Here is a 19,764-nt window from a genome sequence, read left to right on the forward strand (position 1 = left end):
CTTCATGGATGCTTGTGCACATCAGCTGGAGGTGAGAGAGGATGCCAGTGGCAACAAGGACATGCGGGTTCAGTGTGATGAGGAGGAGCTAAAGATGCACCAGCTCAACATCCAAGTGCGCGAGGTCTTCGCCAACCGATTCACCCAGATGTTCGCAGACTATGAGGTGTTTGTCATCCAGCCGAGCCAGGACAAAGAGTCCTGGTTCACTAATCGAGACCAGATGCAGAACTTTGACAAGGTAAAGTGCTATAGATGGTTTGTTAATAGTAAAATGAAGGGTATTATTTTTCCATAATTTATGACATTGAATTTCCCTTTTTGTGTGTGTGTGTGTGTGTGTGTGTGTGTTTGTTTTTGTGTGTGTGTGTGTGTCTGTGTCTGTGTCTGTGTCTCTGTCTTTGTCTGTGTCTGTCTGCAGGCCTCCTTCTTGTCTGACCAGCCAGAGCCCTACCTGCCCTTCCTGTCACGTTTCTTGGAGACGCAGATGTTTGCCTCCTTTATCGATAGTAAGATCCTCTGTCATGATGATGAGGAGAAGGAGCACACACTGAGGGTGTTTGACGCCCGTGTGGATAAGATTCGCATGCTGAACGTCCGCACACCCACACTTCGCACTTCGATGTACCAGAAATGCACAAACATCGAAGAAGCGGGTAAGGATAAAAGATCAGTCCAGGAAATCCTTGAAGACTTTGTGGATTGGATTTCATAACAATAAATACAGAATGGAAAGTATTTGAGCATAATCAAATTGCTTTCACAGCACACAATATTGTACTAAAATGTATTAACATACCTCAGCTCTCTGGACCTGTTTTTGTCTAATGAGGAAAAATCGGATTGGTTTGCACTCATAAATCAAATTAAAGAAGACCTGAAATGTCCTATAAAACTCCTTTGATTTAAAATCCAAATGAGATTCCCCATGAATTAATTTAAAGGTGTGAACTTCTTAGCAGACTTGGAGATTCGCTCTCTTTACTTAACTGACTGATAATTGCTGTCTTGTTTGCAGACAACCTGCTAAAAAAGCGATATGTGAAAGCTGATTTTGTTGCTCCTGGACCTCATGCCATTGGGCCGGAGATCGACAAGACTCACCTTCGTAATATTTGCTCTCGTGACCTCAAATATCCCTGAATGGCAGCTCTTTGAGCATATGTGCAGTGCATTGTGATCGATAAACTCATAGAGGATGGCTGAGCCTCCTTTGAAATTGTCTGCATAATAATTAGAAAGATATAATAATGAATAATAATTATTATTCCCTTAAACTCAGAACACACTATAATACTTTTTATAGAGAAAACCTTTTTTTTTAATTTGTATTATTCACTTATCACTATAAATGCAAGATTCTTCTGTGAGACCCTTTATGCAATGCACATGTGTGAGTTTTTACTAAGTTTAAATGCACTAAAATTCATCTTTATAGTTACAGCATGCAGGTGAATTGATTATATTGGTTTCTTTTCAGGGATTTTAATCTTTGTACCTGTGAATTGCAGCTTCAGACAGTCAGTCTGTACTTTCTCACCTTTTTCATGCTACACTTTTACATCTTCTGTATATCTCGCCTTGCCTGTTTTGTGTCTTTAAGTGCACTATATGAAGTAACCTATTTAAAGTCTAAACTCATCCATGTGTGGATGTGTTCTAATCAGGCATCAGAAAAACGCTGTCTAAAGCTGCATTCACGGCTGAACTGGTTCCTTCAAAAAAACATCAATTCTGGGTCTTTATTCTGTCACTTCTTTTGGTTCTGTGGGTGTTAAGGAGCAAATGTTTTTTCTATTTTAACTTGTTCTCTTTCTTCTGTTGTCAATCAGTTATTTCATGTGAAATGAAAGGTTCTTAGTCATGGTTATGCTGGTTTCTCAACACAATTGGCTACAGAAAATATGAGTGTCTTAGTCAGATGATGTTGAGAAGATGGACAAAAAGGAAAAAAGAGATAATTACTGGGCCATATATATTATTTATCTCTTTTTATTTATATTTTCACTTGTGTCTTGGCAATGAAAGAACAATGATTTGGGAAAATGAAAATGATGACTGCATCCTGCAAACCCCCCCCCCCCCCAACCCCACCCCACCCCACACCCCACACCCCACACACACATATCTCATCCACATATCTCATCCACAGAGAAAGCCATTGAGATGAGAGTGTCAAAGATCGACCACACTGCTCTCCACCCCCACCTGCTGGACATGAAGATCGGTCAGGGACGCTATGAGCAAGGCTTCTTCCCCCGACTGCAGTCTGATGTGCTCTCCACTGGGCCCACCAGCAACAAGTAAATATTTCACATTATTGTCACATGTAAATTTGCACTGTGATATATATTTTTACTTGAAATAAACCTTCAATGCCTTTAGACAATCTTCTATCTCATCTCATCTCTCTCATCTGTCTCATCAGTTCTTTGTCTGTAAATCTGACTGGAGTCGTTTTGTTCTGTGTTACAGATGGGCCAAGAGGAGTGCGCCCGCCCAGTGGAGGAGGAGGGACCGACAGAAGCAGCACGCTGAGCACCTTTATTTAGACAATGACCAGAGAGAGGTCAGAGGTCCCCACAGAGTTTCTTTTCTCAGCTCATATTCAAACACATTGACTGCTTGAGCTTTGTTGTCTTTGTTCATTTTGCATGATATGTTCTCTGTTAGCTTTATTTTGACTTCACTCTTACCCCTTCTCCTCACACTTCTGGTCACTGTCTCTTTTTGTCTTTCTCCGCCTCTCTTGCACTCATGTTCACACACTCTCAGCATGTAGAGTGTTTGTTTCCGGAGCTGCAGCTCCTGCTGTTTCTTGACTACTACTGGCTCTCACAGTCCTTCAAGCCCTGTCTAAAGTCGGTGACTGTGGACGTGGTATGTGTTGGTAGTCCACAGACCACATGACCTGTCCACCCATGTGGTCTTCACCTCCCTCTGCTTCCTTCACCACCACCAGCTGAGCTTTAGTTGATAATCCATGTCACTTTCTAGTCCATGTCATGTCTGGGATGGTGAGAGGTGGAACTCATAAACATGAAATGGTTCATGCAAAGTTTATTCAAAGTTCAATTATTTTTATACATTTTCTTCCAAATGTACTATTGTTGTTCAGCACCTGAGTAGTTTTAGTCTTGGTTTGATAAAGACTTTAATTGTTCATCCCAGTCCTGGTTTTAGTTATAGTTTGACTGTTATTCCATTTATTTTATCAAAGTACATCTGTTTTATATAATTCATTTCAACAATGGTGTGTATATGCCCTCCTATTAACTTATCATATGTTTCTAATGTTAGTATGGTATGAAACAGAGTAATGTAATGAGTTCAGCTCTAGTAGCTGCCACCTGAAGCACTTAATAGTTGTTGGTCTTTTATTATTGGTTATTGCATTTGCCAAAAAATGTCAGAATTTTGGAGCAATTGTCAATCAATTTTTTTTTAAATTAACGTCCTTTTAATAATTTCATTTTCATGAGTTTCACCCCTCATAGTGGGTTTTAGTTCAATATCTGAAGACTCAAGTCTGGCATAATTATCAAAATGGCATAATTATAATTATCACAGTTTATATCTAGAGTATAATACAAGAAATGTAATGTTGTAACAGGCTGTATTGAATATTTGAGTCTATGTAGTGAACACTGGCTGGACCCTGGAATAATTTTTAGGACTGATAGATCAAAGGCAGAACACCCCATTGTCAGACAGTCTCCATTATTTTTTACAGTTTAACCAATTGTGATTAAACACTTGCAGTTATTCTGGTATTCCCTCTATCTCCACTATGGAGTGAGACCAGCTTTGTGGTTAGACAAGTGTTTGTAATAAATGTTATAGTAGCCTTCACCAGTGACGTGAGCACACTAATTTGCTGAGTTGATTTCTCTGACAGTTTCTTGGTTTACCCGATTGCTGACTGTACTCTTTCTGTCTTTTATCAGAAGTACATCCAGGAAGCCCGAAACCTGGGCACAACCATCAGACAGCCCAAACTGTCCAACCTGTCGCCTTCTGTCATCGCTCAGACTAACTGGAAATTTGTTGAAGGATTGCTGAAGGAGTGCAGGAACAAGGTTTGACAATGGCTGTGTTCCAGCTGATGAGTTGTTTTTGTTGATTAAAACTCGCCACAGTTTCTACACATCTGTAAAGATTTTAGCATTAGGATTGTTTTATGCAAACTATGAGAGCTGCAGTGCAATATAAGAATTAATGGGAAATCATCCATTTGAAGGTTCTCCTGTTTAGTGTTTAATTATCAGTCATTTTGAAGTGCGCACTGTTCATTTTTAAAATCCAAATTTTATGGTGACAACCACTGCATGAAAGTTACTTCTATCTTGGAAAGCATTTATAAAACAAATTTATTAATGTGATAAATTCTTTTTCATCCTTTCAGTGTTTGGTTAATGACAGTAAGCTGATGGCAGGGGCTGGTTCTCAATCACACAAAATCAATTACATTTTTTAAATTCTTTGTCACCAGAACTTTAAGTAACAACAGTAAATGTGTGTACATGTGTGTGTTAATCTGTTTATTTCTCTGCAGACCAAGCGTATGCTGGTAGAGAAGATGGGTCGGGAGGCCGTGGAGCTGGGTCATGGAGAGGTCAGCATCACCGGTGTTGAAGAGAACACTCTGATTGCGAGCCTCTGTGACCTGCTGGAGAGGATCTGGAGCCACGGGCTGCAGGTTAAACAGGTCAGGAAAAACAAACCTCTGCAGTCTTAATGCACCTGATCGATCCTCCACATCTAGGGCTCTAAGAGCAAATAATGACACTACAGTATGTTTTCTCTTTCAGGGTAAATCTGCCTTGTGGTCCCACCTTCTGCACTACCAGGAGAGCAAAGAGAAGAAGAATGCTACTCCAGGTGGTTTGGGACCTCCAGGTAAAGGCTGAAACGGTTCACTTCATGTGCAAAAATTAATTAACAAATTACAGTTACACTAAGGAATTGCCTAGCATCTCCTATTTATTCACTCTCCAGGTTTCATTCATGACACTGAGCGACGCAAATCTGATGGTGGTGGATCAGCCATGCCGCCTCTTAAAGTCTCCCTGATCCAGGACATGAGGTGAGGAGGACAGGGGATCATTTAGATGTGAACTAATGCACATCTCAGTAAGGGAATGAAGGATGATTTCTCTTAAGTTCATCCAGTTTACCAATAGATGATATCAGCTGCTGGTCATAGTCAGAGGAAAGTAAGTAAGGCTAAGACCGCCCCCTTGTGGGAGACTGTCAAACAACATCAAACTGTCACAACCTACTTAAATTTTACTGTGTTGACATGATAATCAGTTACCTAAGTAGAGTGTCCACATCCACAAATGGATCTTCAAAGTATTCTCAGGAGGACTAAAAAAAACAAAAATTGATTTTTATTTTAAAAAAGGGTATCCCAATTAAATAATGTGAGAAACAGGCTGGTTTATGGGTTTATGGGTTTCTTTCTGGCCACTTGTGTCTCCTCACATGGAAGTAATGCTATTTAAAACAACCGACAACAAATAGAACTTTTCTTTTAGGTGAGATGTAATCAGTTTGCGGGGTTTTGGTTTTGGCTTAATGTCTCTCTGATAAGTAAGGGTTTCTTCATAGTTTTATGGTATTGATAAATAAATAAAATTGATTAAAAAGGGACTGTGATGATTCACAGTTTGTTTGTATTAGTTGTAGTGGCACTCCAGTTTCCCAGTGTTTCCAAATTAATTAAGAGTTGAGCTTCATTTAAAGCAGCTGGTCTGACAGGAAGTAATCTTCAGAAACTAGTAACTCCACTGTGAAGGCCTACTGTGAAAAATAAAAAGATTCAAAAGTTAAAATACCAAATACACATATACTATACTATATCTATGTACACACACATAACACAAGCATACAGTGACATATAAACATGCACAGAGACATTCAAATACACACACAATCTAACGCACATGCATGTTTGCCAGATGTTATTGTTAGGCTTATAAGAAAGCCCTACAATAAAAGTGAGTTTTGAGAGTGACTTAAAAGATGATGCAGATTTTCAGGCAGGTCATTTCATAGCAGCGGTGCAACTATAGAAAAAGCTCTGCTTCTTTTTCATAGTTTTTTTTTGTTTGTTTTTGGGTGGGGGGACTTTTTACATTTTAGATAGCAGCTAGCAGATAGTGAGATGTGACACTGGAAATGAAGGAAAAGACAGAGGAGGTGACATGCTCGGCCACACGTAAGCTGGGGATGCGGCAGTTGCACAACCACCATCCCAGACCCCATTTTTCTCAGTATTTTTTACTTTATTGTGTTTATATACAACATAAGTCTAAGTCTTTCAGTGACCCTGAGAGCCCCTGTGGTGCCCATGCATGCTTTAACACCTGTGTGCTTTTGTGAGTGATGGCAGCCATCACTGTCGTCATGTTATCTGCTGTACCGAGCCAGAGTTGGGGAACCATGGCTTGTGTTGCGTGAAAGCAGTGCAGAGTGAGTCTGTGTAAGAACACGTTACTTCCAGCCTAATTACCAGACCCCCCGCCAGTCTGACTGAGAAGAGAGGACGGGTCAGCTCAGGTCACACACGCAGCTCTACTCTGCTGATGCAGAGACCCTCCTCCACTCAAACGTCTGGAACCATGTTCATAAACAGAAGCAACCACCGCCCCCCTTAATGAGTTGTAATAATTGATGGCATTGTCTGAATAGGCAGTTAATATTTTTACTAAAAATGAGGAGTGAATAATACAAGTTCTCACATTTTTAGCTTATTATAGATAATGGCCTTACTCAGTTAGTCAGTGTTTTTCTAGGTAATAAGCTAACGCTAATAGCGCATGAAGTAGATGTTTTCCTCTGTTGCCCTGGAGATAACGAGCAGAGGAAACTGGGTTACATGGTGTGAGTGAGTCTAGAGGGTGGAGACGGCGAGGGGGTTGGAGGAGGAGACATGACAAGCTCTTAGCAGACGAGCTTATGGCACAGGTGGAGTGGAAGGGAATGTGTCTGGACATCGGAGGCATGATAGTGGCTTGGAGCGATGGCATGGGACTGACTTGCACACTCAGGGAGTCTGAGAGGCAAACTAAGACAAACATCTCTTCGGATGTAACAGTGATTCAAGCTGAGTGGCGCTGGAGAAAGACCCGTATTAAAAATTATAAAGGTTTATCAATACCGACACAGACACAGTCCTTTTTGTAGCTCACGTGCAGGAGAGGTGTGCTCTACTGTGCAGGATGTCTTGATTATTTTTTTGTTAAGAAAAACAAGTATATCCCTATTTTACCTAAAATTTATACAAATGCTGAACATTTGTGTTATACTAACAAGTCAGAGTTTTAAAATAACATGGGTGATGCGCAAGTGATTAGTCACTTATTTTATTAGCCAATTGTCAATTGACAAACAATCTGGATAACTGATTTGTCTTTAAGGTAATTTATTGAGCAAAAATACCAAATATCCATTTTAAATGTGAGGATTTGCTTTGCTTTATATCACTGGAAATGAAATATCTTTTGGCTTTGAACTGCCTGCCAGAAAAAACAAATATTTTTAAGACATCAGGTTTTGAAAACTTGTAATGGGCATTTTTCACCAATGTGTCATTATTTTCTGGATTTAACAGTTTATTGATTCATCAAAAAATAAGCAGCAGATTAATTGACAGTGACAGTAATTATTAATAGCAACCCTAAACATTTGCTAATGTAATGAAATTTGAATATTGGACCATGATTGACTGCAGGTTGTGATTTAACAAAATTATTTTTATAGGCACATGTGAAACTCAGACTTAAAGTGAGCACAGAATAAACTGTGCACAGACATCAGTCTGCACCATGAAGGCCAGACATTCAAGTTAAATGATGATAATCAAAACACGCTTTTGATTTTGGCAGATTCGTGTGTTGTCATAATGAAACTGGGGACAAAGCTTTTGTGATTACATCTTCTCTCAATCTTTCATTTCATTTTTCAGACACATTCAGAACATCAGTGAGATCAAGACAGATGTGGGCAAGGCCAGAGCTTGGGTTCGCCTCTCTATGGAGAAGAAGCTGCTTTCCAGACACCTGAAGCAGCTGCTTTCAGACCACGAGCTTACAAAGTGAGTAAAACAACACACTGCCAAAACTCAACTGATGTCATTTACACCTCCAGTATTAGTTAATTACAACAATGAGTCCTAATATAACATTTTAAAGGTCACAGAGTACCTTCTGTATTTTCTTATCTTGTCCCTCTGTACTTGTGGAGGAATGTCTGTCTCATATGAAATTAAGATGACGTGTGAGGTGCCCATTTATAATACATTAACACTTTTGAAATTGCAAAGCAGCATACTCCAGTCCACCGCCACATAAATAATTCACAGCATTCTTCATAATTGATATCTGAGTGGTGAACTAGGTCAGAGGGATGTCTGTCTGCCTTTGTGACCTCATGTTGTCATTTGTTCAACTTCATATCAAACCATACCCACTTTGCTATTCATTTGCCCCTAAATCAATATAATATCTGCCATGCAACTGACACTGTTAAGGAATCAAGAACCATTTTTAAAGTAATGTAAACTGTTTAATTTTCTGGGTATGAGCGTTAATGTTTATTTTTGCACTTTTCTCAAACGAGTTTTACTTTCTCTTTTAGAAAACTGTACAAACGCTATGCCTTCCTTCGCTGTGATGATGAGAAGGAGCAGTTTCTTTACCACCTCCTGTCCTTTAATGCTGTGGACTACTTCTGTTTCACCAACGTCTTTACAACCATCAGTGAGTGCTGTTTTGAGGCCAAACAGCTTGACAACAATGTCAGTAAACTACCCATTTTTTGTGAGTTTATTTGACGTTTTCATGTGACATTTCTCTCCTTTCTATCTCCCAGTGATACCCTATCATGTGGTGGTTGTTCCCAGTAAGAAGCTTGGTGGCTCTATGTTCACTGCCAACCCCTGGGTTTGTGTTTCTGGTGAACTGGCAGAGACCGGAGTCCTGCAGGTGCCCAGAAATACTCTGGAGATCACTTTTGAGGTTGGTGTTAATTCCACTTTGGTCTTATTTCTGTATTTTTAGTCATCATTTCTGTTAACAATGTACTCAACTAAGTAAGTGCTGTGATCAAGCCAACTGTTTACCCAGATTATCTAAAATATATTATTTTAAGGTAAGACTGAGAGTGAGTGGACTGAAAAGTCAGTAAGAATACCTCATTGCAAAGGAAATTGTGTAATGATGTGATGGAAAGTATGATGGGACAGAGTTGATCTTAGATGTTGATGTGGTCCTGGTATTACATGTTTACAACGGACCACTCGATTAATAATTTTACAGTACACCATTCTTTTGTCTTCCAGAGGTGTCTAGTAAAGTGGTGTTTTTTCCTGTTGGATTTCTTTTCAGTCAACAAACTATTTTTAAGAATGACCAAAGCGGTTAGAAATAAACTGGAATTATCCTTTAACAATATGAGCTAATTTGGTGTTTTGAATTAAGTTTTTGGTTTGGATGTTTGACACTAACATGCTCCTCTTTCTCTCAGTGCCAAAACCTGGGCAAACTCACCACAGTACAGATGGGCCACGATAACACAGGGCTCTACGCAAAGTGGCTTGTGGAGTGTGTTATGGTCCGCAACGAAATCACAGGGCACACGTACAAGTAAGCATACCTCGTGAGGAACATTTAACTGACATTGTCTTGACTGGACAGTTCTCAAAAGGTGAGCTCACTCTGTCTGTTGACAGGTTTCCGTGTGGCCGGTGGTTGGGTAAGGGTGTAGATGATGGCAGTCTGGAGAGGATCCTGGTGGGAGAGCTAATGACCCCCACCACAGAGAACGATGAAAGGATGTGCCGCACACCCCCCATGCAGCAGTCCCCGGGGATGATGAGGAGGTTTGTTACCATCTCGCCAAACAGCAAACCAAGTAAGTTTCTCAGCTGCGTAGACATAGGTCATCTATGCATGCTCCTATATAACAGTGGTGTGTAGATATTTTGTTATATTCTAGCTAAGAGGAAACATCTGTGTCCTCTGGATGTTCCTCTTTTCTCCTCAATTCGAGACTCAACTGTTATCTTAGAAGGATGGCACAGCAGTGTTCGTTCTGTGTTAGTTCTAAATACCTTCACTGGTAAAATTAAAATGCATTGATGAGAAAACACAATGACAAGAGGATAACACCTGGATGGGAGTGTTTTTTGCTCCATATGTCTGCATGTATTGTCTTAAAGCATCTCTGTTTGTCTTTTTCTTCTCACCCAGAGTTAAACACAGGTCAGATCCAGGAGGGAGTGGGAGAGGCCATCAATGGAATTGTGAAGCACTTCCACAAACCGGAGAAGGAGGTGAGAGACAGCAGTCCAGACAGGCCCCAACATGTAGTTCTATTATTCATCACATATGAAGAAAAGCAGCTTTCTGCTCTGATGGTCCCCAAGCCCCTCAGGAACTGTGGGCTGTGTGGTATAATTCACATTGTTAAATCATTTTAAAAGAGAATTCTTATTGGTTCTCAGACATTGACATTATTCTTTTTCTGGCCCAGAATGATGCCCTATATTTTTCCTGTTCTGGAGGCACTAGTTATAAAACACCAACACTGATAATTATTGCTTATTATTACAGGTAGAGTGGTCATTGTAATTCAAAGGAGATGCCTACTGAAGATTTTGTGTATTGTGACTTAACTGTTGATTACAGGTTTTAAAAGTCAACCATTGTGCATTTAAAGTACAAGGGAACTGGGAAATTCCCTTCACTCTTGCTCCACCTCTTTACAGTATTGCCTTTGACTTCATCAGTCCCAGCATCCTTTTTATTATAAACAGCTTTCTGTGCCCTACTGCCTTAAACACAGTGTGGTCCAGCCCATTCTTAAAAAGCCTAACCAAGACCCTGCATTACCCAGTAACTACAGATCTATTTTAGAATTACCCTTTCTATCCAAGATCCTTGAAAAAATAATTTTGTCTAAACTGTTACTTAAACCAAAACGGCATCTAAAATCTAAAAAGATAAATTTCAGATTTTGGGGTGGTGAAGTCTGCACTACTGAGGGTCTACAATGACCTGCTCCTCACTGTCAATTCTGGTATCTGTGCTATCCTTACTCTACTGGACCTCAGTGAACACACCATCTTAATAGGCCATCTGAAGCATGATGTTGGCTTAAGAAGGCCCAACATCAAATTGGTTCACCTCCGATCTCACAAATAGAACTTTCTCAGTCAACATAAATAAGTTTTCCTCCCCTCCAGTGAACCTGTCATGTGGCCAAAGCTCTGTCCTAGGCCCCATTGTCTTCACCATCTATATGTTCCCTTTAGGTAAAATATTTCAGAAACACATCTCATACCACTGTTAAGCTGATACTCAGCTCTATCTACCTCTGAAACCAAACAATTAGGAGAATTTGAACTGCCTTAGAGAGTGCCTTCGGGACATAAAAACCTGGGTTGCTCTAAACTACCTCCAGCTGAACCAAAATGAATCAGAAGTTGTTCTTAATACATGCATCTTGTTTTTGTTCTCCACAGAGAGGCAGTCTGACCCTTCTCCTCTGTGGCGAGTACGGCCTCGTCTGGGCTCTGGAGCAAGTTTTCCAGCACGGTTTCAAATCTCCCCGACTCTTTAAGAATGTCTTCATCTGGGACTTCTTGGGTAAAGACTTAATAACATTAATCCCTAAATCCTTTATGTGATATTCCACCCAAAATCTAAATGTTTTGATAATCAAAGTCAGGCCCTTGAAAGGTAAAACGTTTGTTTCTTCATGAAGAACAGCAGCTCTGGTCAGGTCAAATTAAAGTTACAGACTCCAATAATGACATGTTTTCATATTTGAAAAAGTAACTCCTGCAGCATGATCCACATCTCTGCTGTCCGAAACATCAGTATGTTCCAAACAACCATCATTTTACCAAAATATGACCACACTGCCTTCAAGCCTATAACAAAAATATTTTGTTTTAACAACTAAACCATATCCATATAAACTGAGCAACATCAGCTGAGAAATGCCACAAGATCAGGTTAAACTACATACAGTATAAGTTGGAACTTTTTGTCAAACAATACAAATATTTTCCAATCATCCTTAAATCTAGTCTGTCTTTTTTAAACAGAAATTTGGGATTAAGGGTTGTTGGAAACAGACCTTTGAATTGCTGTATAATCAGTTGTTAACTGATTTGTATTTTAATTATAATCTACTTTAACAGAAAAGGCACAAGTGTACTTTGAAAGTGCAGAGCAGCGGGAGGTGACTCCAGATGAAAACTGGCAAACCAGAGTGCGCCACTTCTGCCGCTTCATGCGCGCCATCAACAACACATCCAGAAACATTGGCAAGGACGGAAAGTTCCAGATGCTCGTTTGTCTGGGTGCAAGGTGGGCAGGCAGCACTCACTAACACCATAAGAATTATTTTGATGTAGTGAACATTGTTAGCACTTTTTGATGACATATAAATTCAGTGTGGATGCAGTTAAATTTCAAAATCAGTCATCCCTGCTGAAATGTTTAGATAAAACACTGAATCCATACAAGAGTTGTGGATGCACTGCTCTGTATCCAACCCTTCATCCTGACCTGAAAGGAGTCAAGTGAAAAGGATCTCTCCTTGGCGGATACTTTAAGTATCAGATATTTGAATGATTTTCTTTAGTTCTTCCTCTCTGCGGAAGGGTGTATGTGACCTTGTATTGAGTGCATAATGATCTAGTCATTTGTGTCTTTGTGTAGAGCTCTGTTTTTAAAATCCTTTTTACACCATAGTATTGCTGAAATAATTAGTCAATTAGTTGATCAACAGAAAATAAATAGCTGACAATTTTATTAATCAATAATTTGTTTAAATTGTGTGTAAAAGTACTCCATCTTTAAAAACAAAATTTTACACTGCCATGATGTCAAGATTTTCCATTATTTATATTGAAAAAATGCAGCAGTTGCATTTTTTTCTTTTCGTTTTTAAGATGCTTAGTTGACTCCATGTGTGTCTGTTGTCTGCTTCTTTTAGGGACCATTTGCTGCATCACTGGATTGCTCTGCTTGCAGACTGTCCAATCACTGCTCAAATGTATGAGGACACTGCACTGATTAAAGACCGGTCGTTGGTGAATTCTCTGATCAGGGTACTACAGACGCTGCAGGAGTTCAACATCACCCTGGAGGCTTCGCTTGTCAAAGGTGTTGGTATCTAAACAAAACCAACCAACTTCCCACCAGTTGTACCTGACCAGAAGATCACTGGGGACCACTATAAAGAATAACGGAACCTTTTATATGCAGAAACAGACTTGAACAAAGGACATTTTCTGGCTTATATTAAAGCTACTGTTACATTTGCCATATATTAAGTGCAATGAGCCTTTCAAGATATGTTGTTATTTTTATCCTCAATGATGTTGCCATTAGATGTTAAAAATATGTTTTCTATTATGAACCATGATTTTCACATTACTGACAATGACCTACTTGTGCTATAACGTTTTATTGAAAGCTAAATATTTTCATTGTTATCGTAAACTGCTGACAATGGCTATATTTAAGGGAAAGTGAGGATCAAAGCTGTTAATATATTTTCAGAGAAAAACAGTATTATTTTGTTAAATCAGTCAAGTTGCTTGCTCTGTTGTCAACTCAGATTCCAATGTCATAACGCAGAGCCGAAAGCAAATGATGTAGAAGTATGCTTTATAAGTATGTGTGTGACAGGGAGGTTTGTAGAGTGGAAGCTGATGCACCTACATACCTGTGAATAAAAAGGCCGTCACATTTGGGCCTTTCCCTGAGAAATGTACAAGTATGCAAATCTTTTACATGGAATACCTTCAGCAGAGAAAATGATCCTTCTTGCATGAAAATAAGACTGTGTGGCTTGAGACTGTATCTAGTGATGGACAGTAATATTCTGTTGGAAAAGGAAAATATCCCAAGTCTTTGGTTTGTGTTGCAGACACAAGTCCTCCAAGTGATGCTTGACCCAGCTTTCTGTGCAAAGTTGATCACAATGACAGCCTTTGTGTAAATACCTCCAGCCAGCCCTTCCCCGGACCATCATCCCAACCCCTCCACATCTGCCGTCTTCTCTTAACAAAGATGTGATGATCTGCGTAGACTGCTCGTAATGAAGGATGATCCCCTGCTACCCATATGAGGAGCAAAAAAGACTGCTCTTTTCCCCTCCAGATTTTGTCATCATGGTTTCTTGCTATGCAATATCCACAAGAGAAAATTCAGCCCCTTACAAACTCCATATCATGGTGTCTTGAGGTATTACCAGGCCCTCCTCCGTTACATACATCAAACTTTACTGTGCAGAATAAGAGATTTGATATGTGAAGGACTTCTTTTCTGTGCCAACAATGTCTGGAATGACTGTGTTGTACTCCTCTGTGTACGACCCACACATGAGCATCTTGGGAGATATATATTTTTTTTTTCCAATAAGGTTGTACATTTATTGACATAGCTGTGTAATGTAGTGTTTACTAAGTGAGCAACAGTGTACAGTGTAAAAATATATTAAGAATAAAGCATCTGTAATGCGATAGAGGAGGTTTTATTGTATTAAGAGTTAACAAGATGTTCATTAATAGATTTATATTATCTGCTGAATGTGCTTTCTCATCTGAAAAATGTGGTTCACTTTACTGCTCTCCTCCTCTTAAATATGAGTTAGCTGGTTTTATTTTTCATCAATGATAAATGAATTCCTTTGGCTTCTGGACTTTTGGTCAGACAAATTAAGCAACTTGGATAAGTGAACTTGAGCTTTGGGAAATTGTGATAGTGAATTCTTAATATTTTCTTACAATTCATTAAATTATGAAAATAATTGTCAGTCGCAGCCCTAAGTCTAATCAAAATATGCTGTTGGCCACCTTTTGCTCCACTTTGTATTTTTTAACGTTTATGAAAAACAGTTCAAAACTACAACTGAATTCCCCATCTAATAACCACTTCAAATCACTTTTGTGTCAAATAAATCATAGTTAACAACAATTTAATTGTAACTGATGTAATTGTGTTAAGCTGTTCATCAACAGATGTATATTCTCTGCAGAGTGCGCTTTCTCAGCTGCAAAAATGTAAACAAACTCGTTCGCGCCATGTCAGAAAGCTGTTTTTCTTTAAAGCCTCAGGCCAGATGGTTTATGGGACTTTGAGTTTAACAGTAAGCCGTTAACGACTGACGGCACAGAGTTCTCCCGCTCGTTCACTACATCTCCCATTATGCACTACTTCTGAAGAATACGCGAGGATGGCAGTGATTGGTTGAATCCAGGTTCAAACTCAACGGCTGCACTCCTTATATGGTCATTGTGCGCTCAGCCTTTCATTACGGCTTTTTATGCAAATGACATTCTAATGGCCAGCTGTATGCAGTAGTAGTAAGAGCATGCGCAGAGCGTCACAAGAATACGGCGAAGATTCAAAGTTTTTGTTCAGTAAGTGCGCTGTTATTTCTCTTAAACAGAAATTACATTTGTGAAATTCCGCTGCTTTGTTATGTGCGAAGAGACTCGTCGTAGTGCATTATAATCGTCGCCTGACGTATGCGTTTCCAGTTTTAGCAAGCTAAATGTACAAAGAGTCGACAATGGGATAACGTGGAAGTGGACGAGAGCGTGGCGTGGTGAGGGTAGCAGAGTCGGCTAGCTAGCATGCTAACAGCTAACAACAATGAGCCGCATTTGGCGCTCTAGCGGGTAAAAGTTTGAATTTAAAGGGAAGGATGGGTTTAAGGCAACTTTTTGTATTTTGTTGAAATACTGACATCATACATGCATTGTACCAAGGCGATAGTCGTGTGTCGTTTAAACACGCCTGTTACACATAATTCAACGAGTAGCCCGGTAGCTTTTTGTTTCTTACTTGAGATAGCGCTACTGCCCGCTTTTTGTTTCGACTTTACGCCGCAGACAAATCCACAGCTAAACTAGGTCTAACATCACTTCTTTTTTTTTATTGTCTTTGTGCTCGTAAATTCGCAGTGTTTCCATTGCAGAAAAGTAACATTAACGATAGTGAACGACGGTAAAACGCTGCGTTGGGGGTGTAACGCTTCTGTGATTCACCTCACGTTAACCGGACGGAGTGTCTGAAAGTTTATATATATATAAATCACATGTAATTTAGCTGCTCCTTATGTTTTGTTTGTTTGATGATACAACCAATAACACCAGGTTATAATATTAGTGATAATGTCTGTAATTTGTTCCTTTAGTGTTTCCCGCGATTTGGGTTAAAATTCTTTAAGATACTTGGATGTTGTTGCTTTAGCTGAAGTTGGTTGTGGTTTTTCCTTTGTTTGTGGGCTGCAGGTGCATTGCACTGCCACCTAAAAGGTAATTTTCATACAGGATATGTTGAAAATGTTGGGTTAAGGATTGCTCGCCTAAAGCTGTTTTGTGTGTGCATGTTGGGACCGCCCACTTCTGCACAGTAGAAAGCACAACTGTCTGCGGACATCCACGGTGCTCATAACGGGACTGGGACGATTACCGATCTGTGTTTTACGTTTTCAGATTTTTGCCATATTGCTGACCCAAAAAAAAAAAAACAAAAAAACGGACTATGTTTGGCTTTCACAAGTCAAAGATCTACCGGAGTAACGACGGCTGTTGTATCTGCAAGACCAAGTCCTCCAGCTCACGCTTCACAGACAGCAGTCGATATGAAGAGACCTTCAGGCTCTGTTTTGGGTAAGGCTCCCATTCATTGATATTTTTGATATTATTGTAATTTTTTTTATCTTCATGGTGATTTATTGTGTGCGTTTATTCACAGGCTGTCAGAGGATCGCGTTGGAGACATTTGCAACGCCTGTGTGTTACTGGTGAAAAGGTGGAAGAAGCTACCTCATGGCTCCAAGAAGAACTGGAACCATGTAAGTGGTGTATGCTCACTGTAGTGAGACTCATATTTGTCTGATTATCATGTTGGACTTTAAATTGACATGACACTGTTCCTGACCTAACTCAGGTGGTGGATGCCAGAGCTGGGCCAGGCTTCAAGGTGACAAAACCCAAGAAGATCAAGAACAGTGATGGGAAGAAGAAAAGCAAGCTAAAGAAGCTTCACAAGTTAAAGAGACAAAGTAAGTTGTTTTGAAATATTAAGTCGTGTCCTGCTTGTGTTGAGAAATGTGTCTTGTATTATAGATTTGAAACTAGTCAGTCAGTCAAGGAACATTTGTTGTTGACTTTAACTTTGGTGTGGTTTTATTCCCAGCCTCGACTGAAAAGCTGATTAAAAATGACAGTTTAGCAGCGTCTTGTGGCTCTTGGGTTGGGGTGTGCTTTGTGTCACTGCTGTGTATTGGAGTTTGCTTTTGAGTTAAAACAGACAATTAGACAATTAATTGCCAATAATCCTAATGACTGACAAATTGTAAAAATAAAAAATGCATGTACAGAAAACAGTTGAAAAATTCAGTGATTCCAGCTCCTCTAATGAATATTTGATAATTTCCTTCTATGATACTAAATTGGATACTTTTGGCGTTTTGGGCTGTTGGTCAGACAAAACAGTAATTTCTTGATAATCTCGGGTCAATGAAACACTAGAAAATGGTGAAAAATGTCCAACAATTTCCTAAAGCCAGTGCTGACCAACAGCAGGGAAAAACATTTAAATGATTAACCAATTGTCAAAATAATTGTACTATGTTGCAGCTGTATTTTGAATGTCATATTTGGCTTTGGAAAAATGTGCCATTTTTCATTACTTTGTTACATTTACTTTAGTGTTACTTTGTGTTTATTGAAAGCAAAGCCTCTCCCAAAATGTTGAGAGTGTAAGTGAATTTCTCTCATAAATCAAAGATGAAAAGTAAGTAGGATGTAGTTGATGGTAGTCAGCAGTTTTCCAAATCAATCAGATGATGGTGTTTCAGTGTTTTTGTTTTTTTTTTTTTGGTTTCCAAGCAGACTCAGATGCCCACAGCACAACCTCCAGTGTGTCTCCTGCCCAGTCTCCCAGTTACAGCAACCAGTCAGATGATGGCTCAGACATCGAATCCAAACAAAGACGCCCGACTCCCTCTATCTTCTCTTTCTTGGATCGTTCCTACTGGAAAAGGTAGGCTACTGCGCCACTTAACAAAATTATTCAATTGTTTAGTCTCTTTTTTAAATGATAAATAACTCAACGGGTTCCGTTTTTTTCTCTTTGTTTTCTCCTTCTTTAGGCAAAAGGTGTGCTGTGGGATTGTCTACAAGGGACGGTTCGGAGAGGTGATTATTGATCCTCGTCTTTTCAAGCCCTGCTGCAGCTCCAAGAAACAGAAGACACTGGCGTCCACACAAGTGGCCACACACCTTCCAGACACACTTCCTCCACAGCTCCCGGAAGACGCTCAAGAAACCTGGTGATTGCTTTTGTTGAATCCTCCTGTAGGGTTATCTATGGCATCCACCTGGATTTGTCTCCAGTGGCAGACCTCCCATTCCCACTCCCCCTGTTAGATCAGTTAGTTAGATATTTCTTTTCTATGTTATATTCCTTTTTATATGGGTATTTTTTTAACTTTTGTATAGAGTTAATTTTCTTTTTTATGAAAAGCTAAAAGGAAAAAAAAAAACTTCTGGGCATTAGTGTTATTTATAGGATGAGGAGACAAATTTTGATGAGGCTCCATTTATGATTCTATTCAGTTTTTGATTATTTTGTATTATGTGATCATAAATGTCTTGTCACTTTTTCATACATATCAAGACTGTTCTTTTTTTTCCATCATTTGTCAAATTGTAAGTGTGCATATGAAAGACACCAGCTATTTCTAATTCCAGCATGTGTGTGAGAGAGAGTGTGTGTGAGTGGGTCTTTGTTACTGCAATGTTTTGTCCTTTCTGTTTGCTCCGTATGTGCAAATACGTGAGTCTGTAGGATTTCTAGTACACAGAGGGCTATTGGTTACACCAGGGATCATTAGTACACTGTCCTCCAGGAACTTAGCTTTTTAATGTGTGTATAGATATGAACGAATAATCTCTCTGACATTTTCACAGCTTAAGCATGCCATGAGTTTGAAACACTCCACTGTAATTTGTTCAGCAATTTGTGCACATTAACTCGGATAAATGTGGTTAGACCATGCATGCAGTACATTCCTCTGCCTTTCTGGAATGACAAAAGCGATGTATTTATTTCTTTTGTACAGCCTCCAATGAAATGACAATGCATGTTGTAAAGAAAATGTTTTTTAAATGGATTTTGTAAATACAGTGTTTTGGCTCTTGGTCCATTCAAACTTTTTTTAAATGACAGGAATGGCAAACCACTACTTCTGTAAAAAAAAAAAAAATGTTTTGTGTGTCTGAAAGGTGCTGAAAACACGTACTTTTACGCTAATTCAAGCTTTTATCACATTTTCACATCTCATTTTTTCAGATACATTTCTCTAAAAGGTGTGCATAAGCTGTAGCCTATGCTCTGCAAAGAAATATGTGTAAACTGCAGGGAAAGTTAGATACTTATTTGCAGCATCATTGTGCTGCAATATTTCTTATTCATTTGCTGATGGTATGTTAAGAAATTGAACATGGAACACATGGACTATGTTTTATGGCTACTCTACATTTTCGCCAGAAAAATGCTGTTAGAGAAAATGTGTTTGTGATAATTTGTGTGTAATTTATTCAGATACAATTGTCCATGTTCAAACTATGCAGACATTATGAATGTGAGAAGTGCTCTGGGACTGTCACTTTCACTATTATAGTGTAAAGTGGTGGATCTTTATTCAACCAAATTGGCTTGT

General features: G+C 39.3%; 2 protein-coding genes across 9 annotated transcripts in view; both read left to right on the plus strand.

The window, feature by feature from the left end:
- dennd5a (DENN/MADD domain containing 5A) overlaps window positions 1–14,548 on the plus strand; it is a 34,583-nt gene extending 20,035 nt beyond the window's left edge. For 2 of the 5 annotated variants that reach the window (XM_071488528.1, XM_071488529.1), the window contains 18 exons: window positions 26–241; window positions 422–656; window positions 1,019–1,108; window positions 2,153–2,303; window positions 2,476–2,569; window positions 3,948–4,079; window positions 4,556–4,708; window positions 4,812–4,899; window positions 4,999–5,086; window positions 7,973–8,101; window positions 8,644–8,765; window positions 8,878–9,023; window positions 9,532–9,650; window positions 9,737–9,918; window positions 10,257–10,339; window positions 11,531–11,654; window positions 12,215–12,383; window positions 13,015–14,548. In XM_071488528.1, the coding sequence (XP_071344629.1) occupies window positions 26–241; window positions 422–656; window positions 1,019–1,108; window positions 2,153–2,303; window positions 2,476–2,569; window positions 3,948–4,079; window positions 4,556–4,708; window positions 4,812–4,899; window positions 4,999–5,086; window positions 7,973–8,101; window positions 8,644–8,765; window positions 8,878–9,023; window positions 9,532–9,650; window positions 9,737–9,918; window positions 10,257–10,339; window positions 11,531–11,654; window positions 12,215–12,383; window positions 13,015–13,198 (2,505 nt within the window). In that variant the 3' untranslated portion in view covers window positions 13,199–14,548. Of the gene's footprint in view, window positions 1–25; window positions 242–421; window positions 657–1,018; window positions 1,109–2,152; window positions 2,304–2,475; window positions 2,570–2,775; window positions 2,881–3,947; window positions 4,080–4,555; window positions 4,709–4,811; window positions 4,900–4,998; window positions 5,087–7,972; window positions 8,102–8,643; window positions 8,766–8,877; window positions 9,024–9,531; window positions 9,651–9,736; window positions 9,919–10,256; window positions 10,340–11,530; window positions 11,655–12,214; window positions 12,384–13,014 lie in introns of all 5 variants that reach the window. The other 3 variants (XM_071488532.1, XM_071488530.1, XM_071488533.1) reach the window with 2 other exon arrangements.
- A 776-nt stretch (window positions 14,549–15,324) lies between these two features.
- On the plus strand, window positions 15,325–19,243 carry sinhcafl (SIN3-HDAC complex associated factor, like). Of its 4 annotated transcripts, none has more exons than XM_071488537.1 (6): window positions 15,325–15,448; window positions 16,529–16,705; window positions 16,791–16,890; window positions 16,986–17,100; window positions 17,933–18,083; window positions 18,193–19,243. In XM_071488537.1, exons 2-6 carry the CDS (start codon window positions 16,578–16,580, stop codon window positions 18,374–18,376), a joined length of 678 nt encoding a protein of 225 aa, XP_071344638.1. In that variant the 5' UTR covers window positions 15,325–15,448; window positions 16,529–16,577; the 3' UTR covers window positions 18,377–19,243. The 4 variants fall into 4 exon arrangements, with proteins under 4 accessions (XP_071344638.1, XP_071344635.1, XP_071344636.1 ...); XM_071488534.1 differs by having other exon boundaries at window positions 17,930–18,083; window positions 18,193–18,515; XM_071488535.1 differs by lacking the exon at window positions 15,325–15,448 and adding an exon at window positions 15,600–15,709 and having other exon boundaries at window positions 17,930–18,083; window positions 18,193–18,515.
- Window positions 19,244–19,764: the final 521 nt, after the last annotated feature.

The sequence above is a fragment of the Trachinotus anak genome, unplaced genomic scaffold (assembly GCF_046630095.1).
Source record: "Trachinotus anak isolate AG129_WGS33_773 ecotype Australia unplaced genomic scaffold, CSIRO_AGI_Tana_v1 ptg000011l, whole genome shotgun sequence".
Lineage (NCBI taxonomy): Eukaryota > Metazoa > Chordata > Actinopteri > Carangiformes > Carangidae > Trachinotus > Trachinotus anak.

What these genes read in the sequence shown, in the direction of transcription:
- sinhcafl (XM_071488534.1), top strand. Translation starts at nt 16,578, where the DNA reads ATGTTTGGCTTTCACAAGTCAAAGATCTACCGGAGTAACGACGGCTGT. An exon ending in CCAAGAAGAACTGGAACCAT is followed by an intron (nt 16,891 to 16,985) that starts GTAAGTGGTGTA and finishes GACCTAACTCAG; the next exon opens with GTGGTGGATGCCAGAGCTGG. An exon ending in GATCGTTCCTACTGGAAAAG is followed by an intron (nt 18,084 to 18,192) that starts GTAGGCTACTGC and finishes CTCCTTCTTTAG; the next exon opens with GCAAAAGGTGTGCTGTGGGA.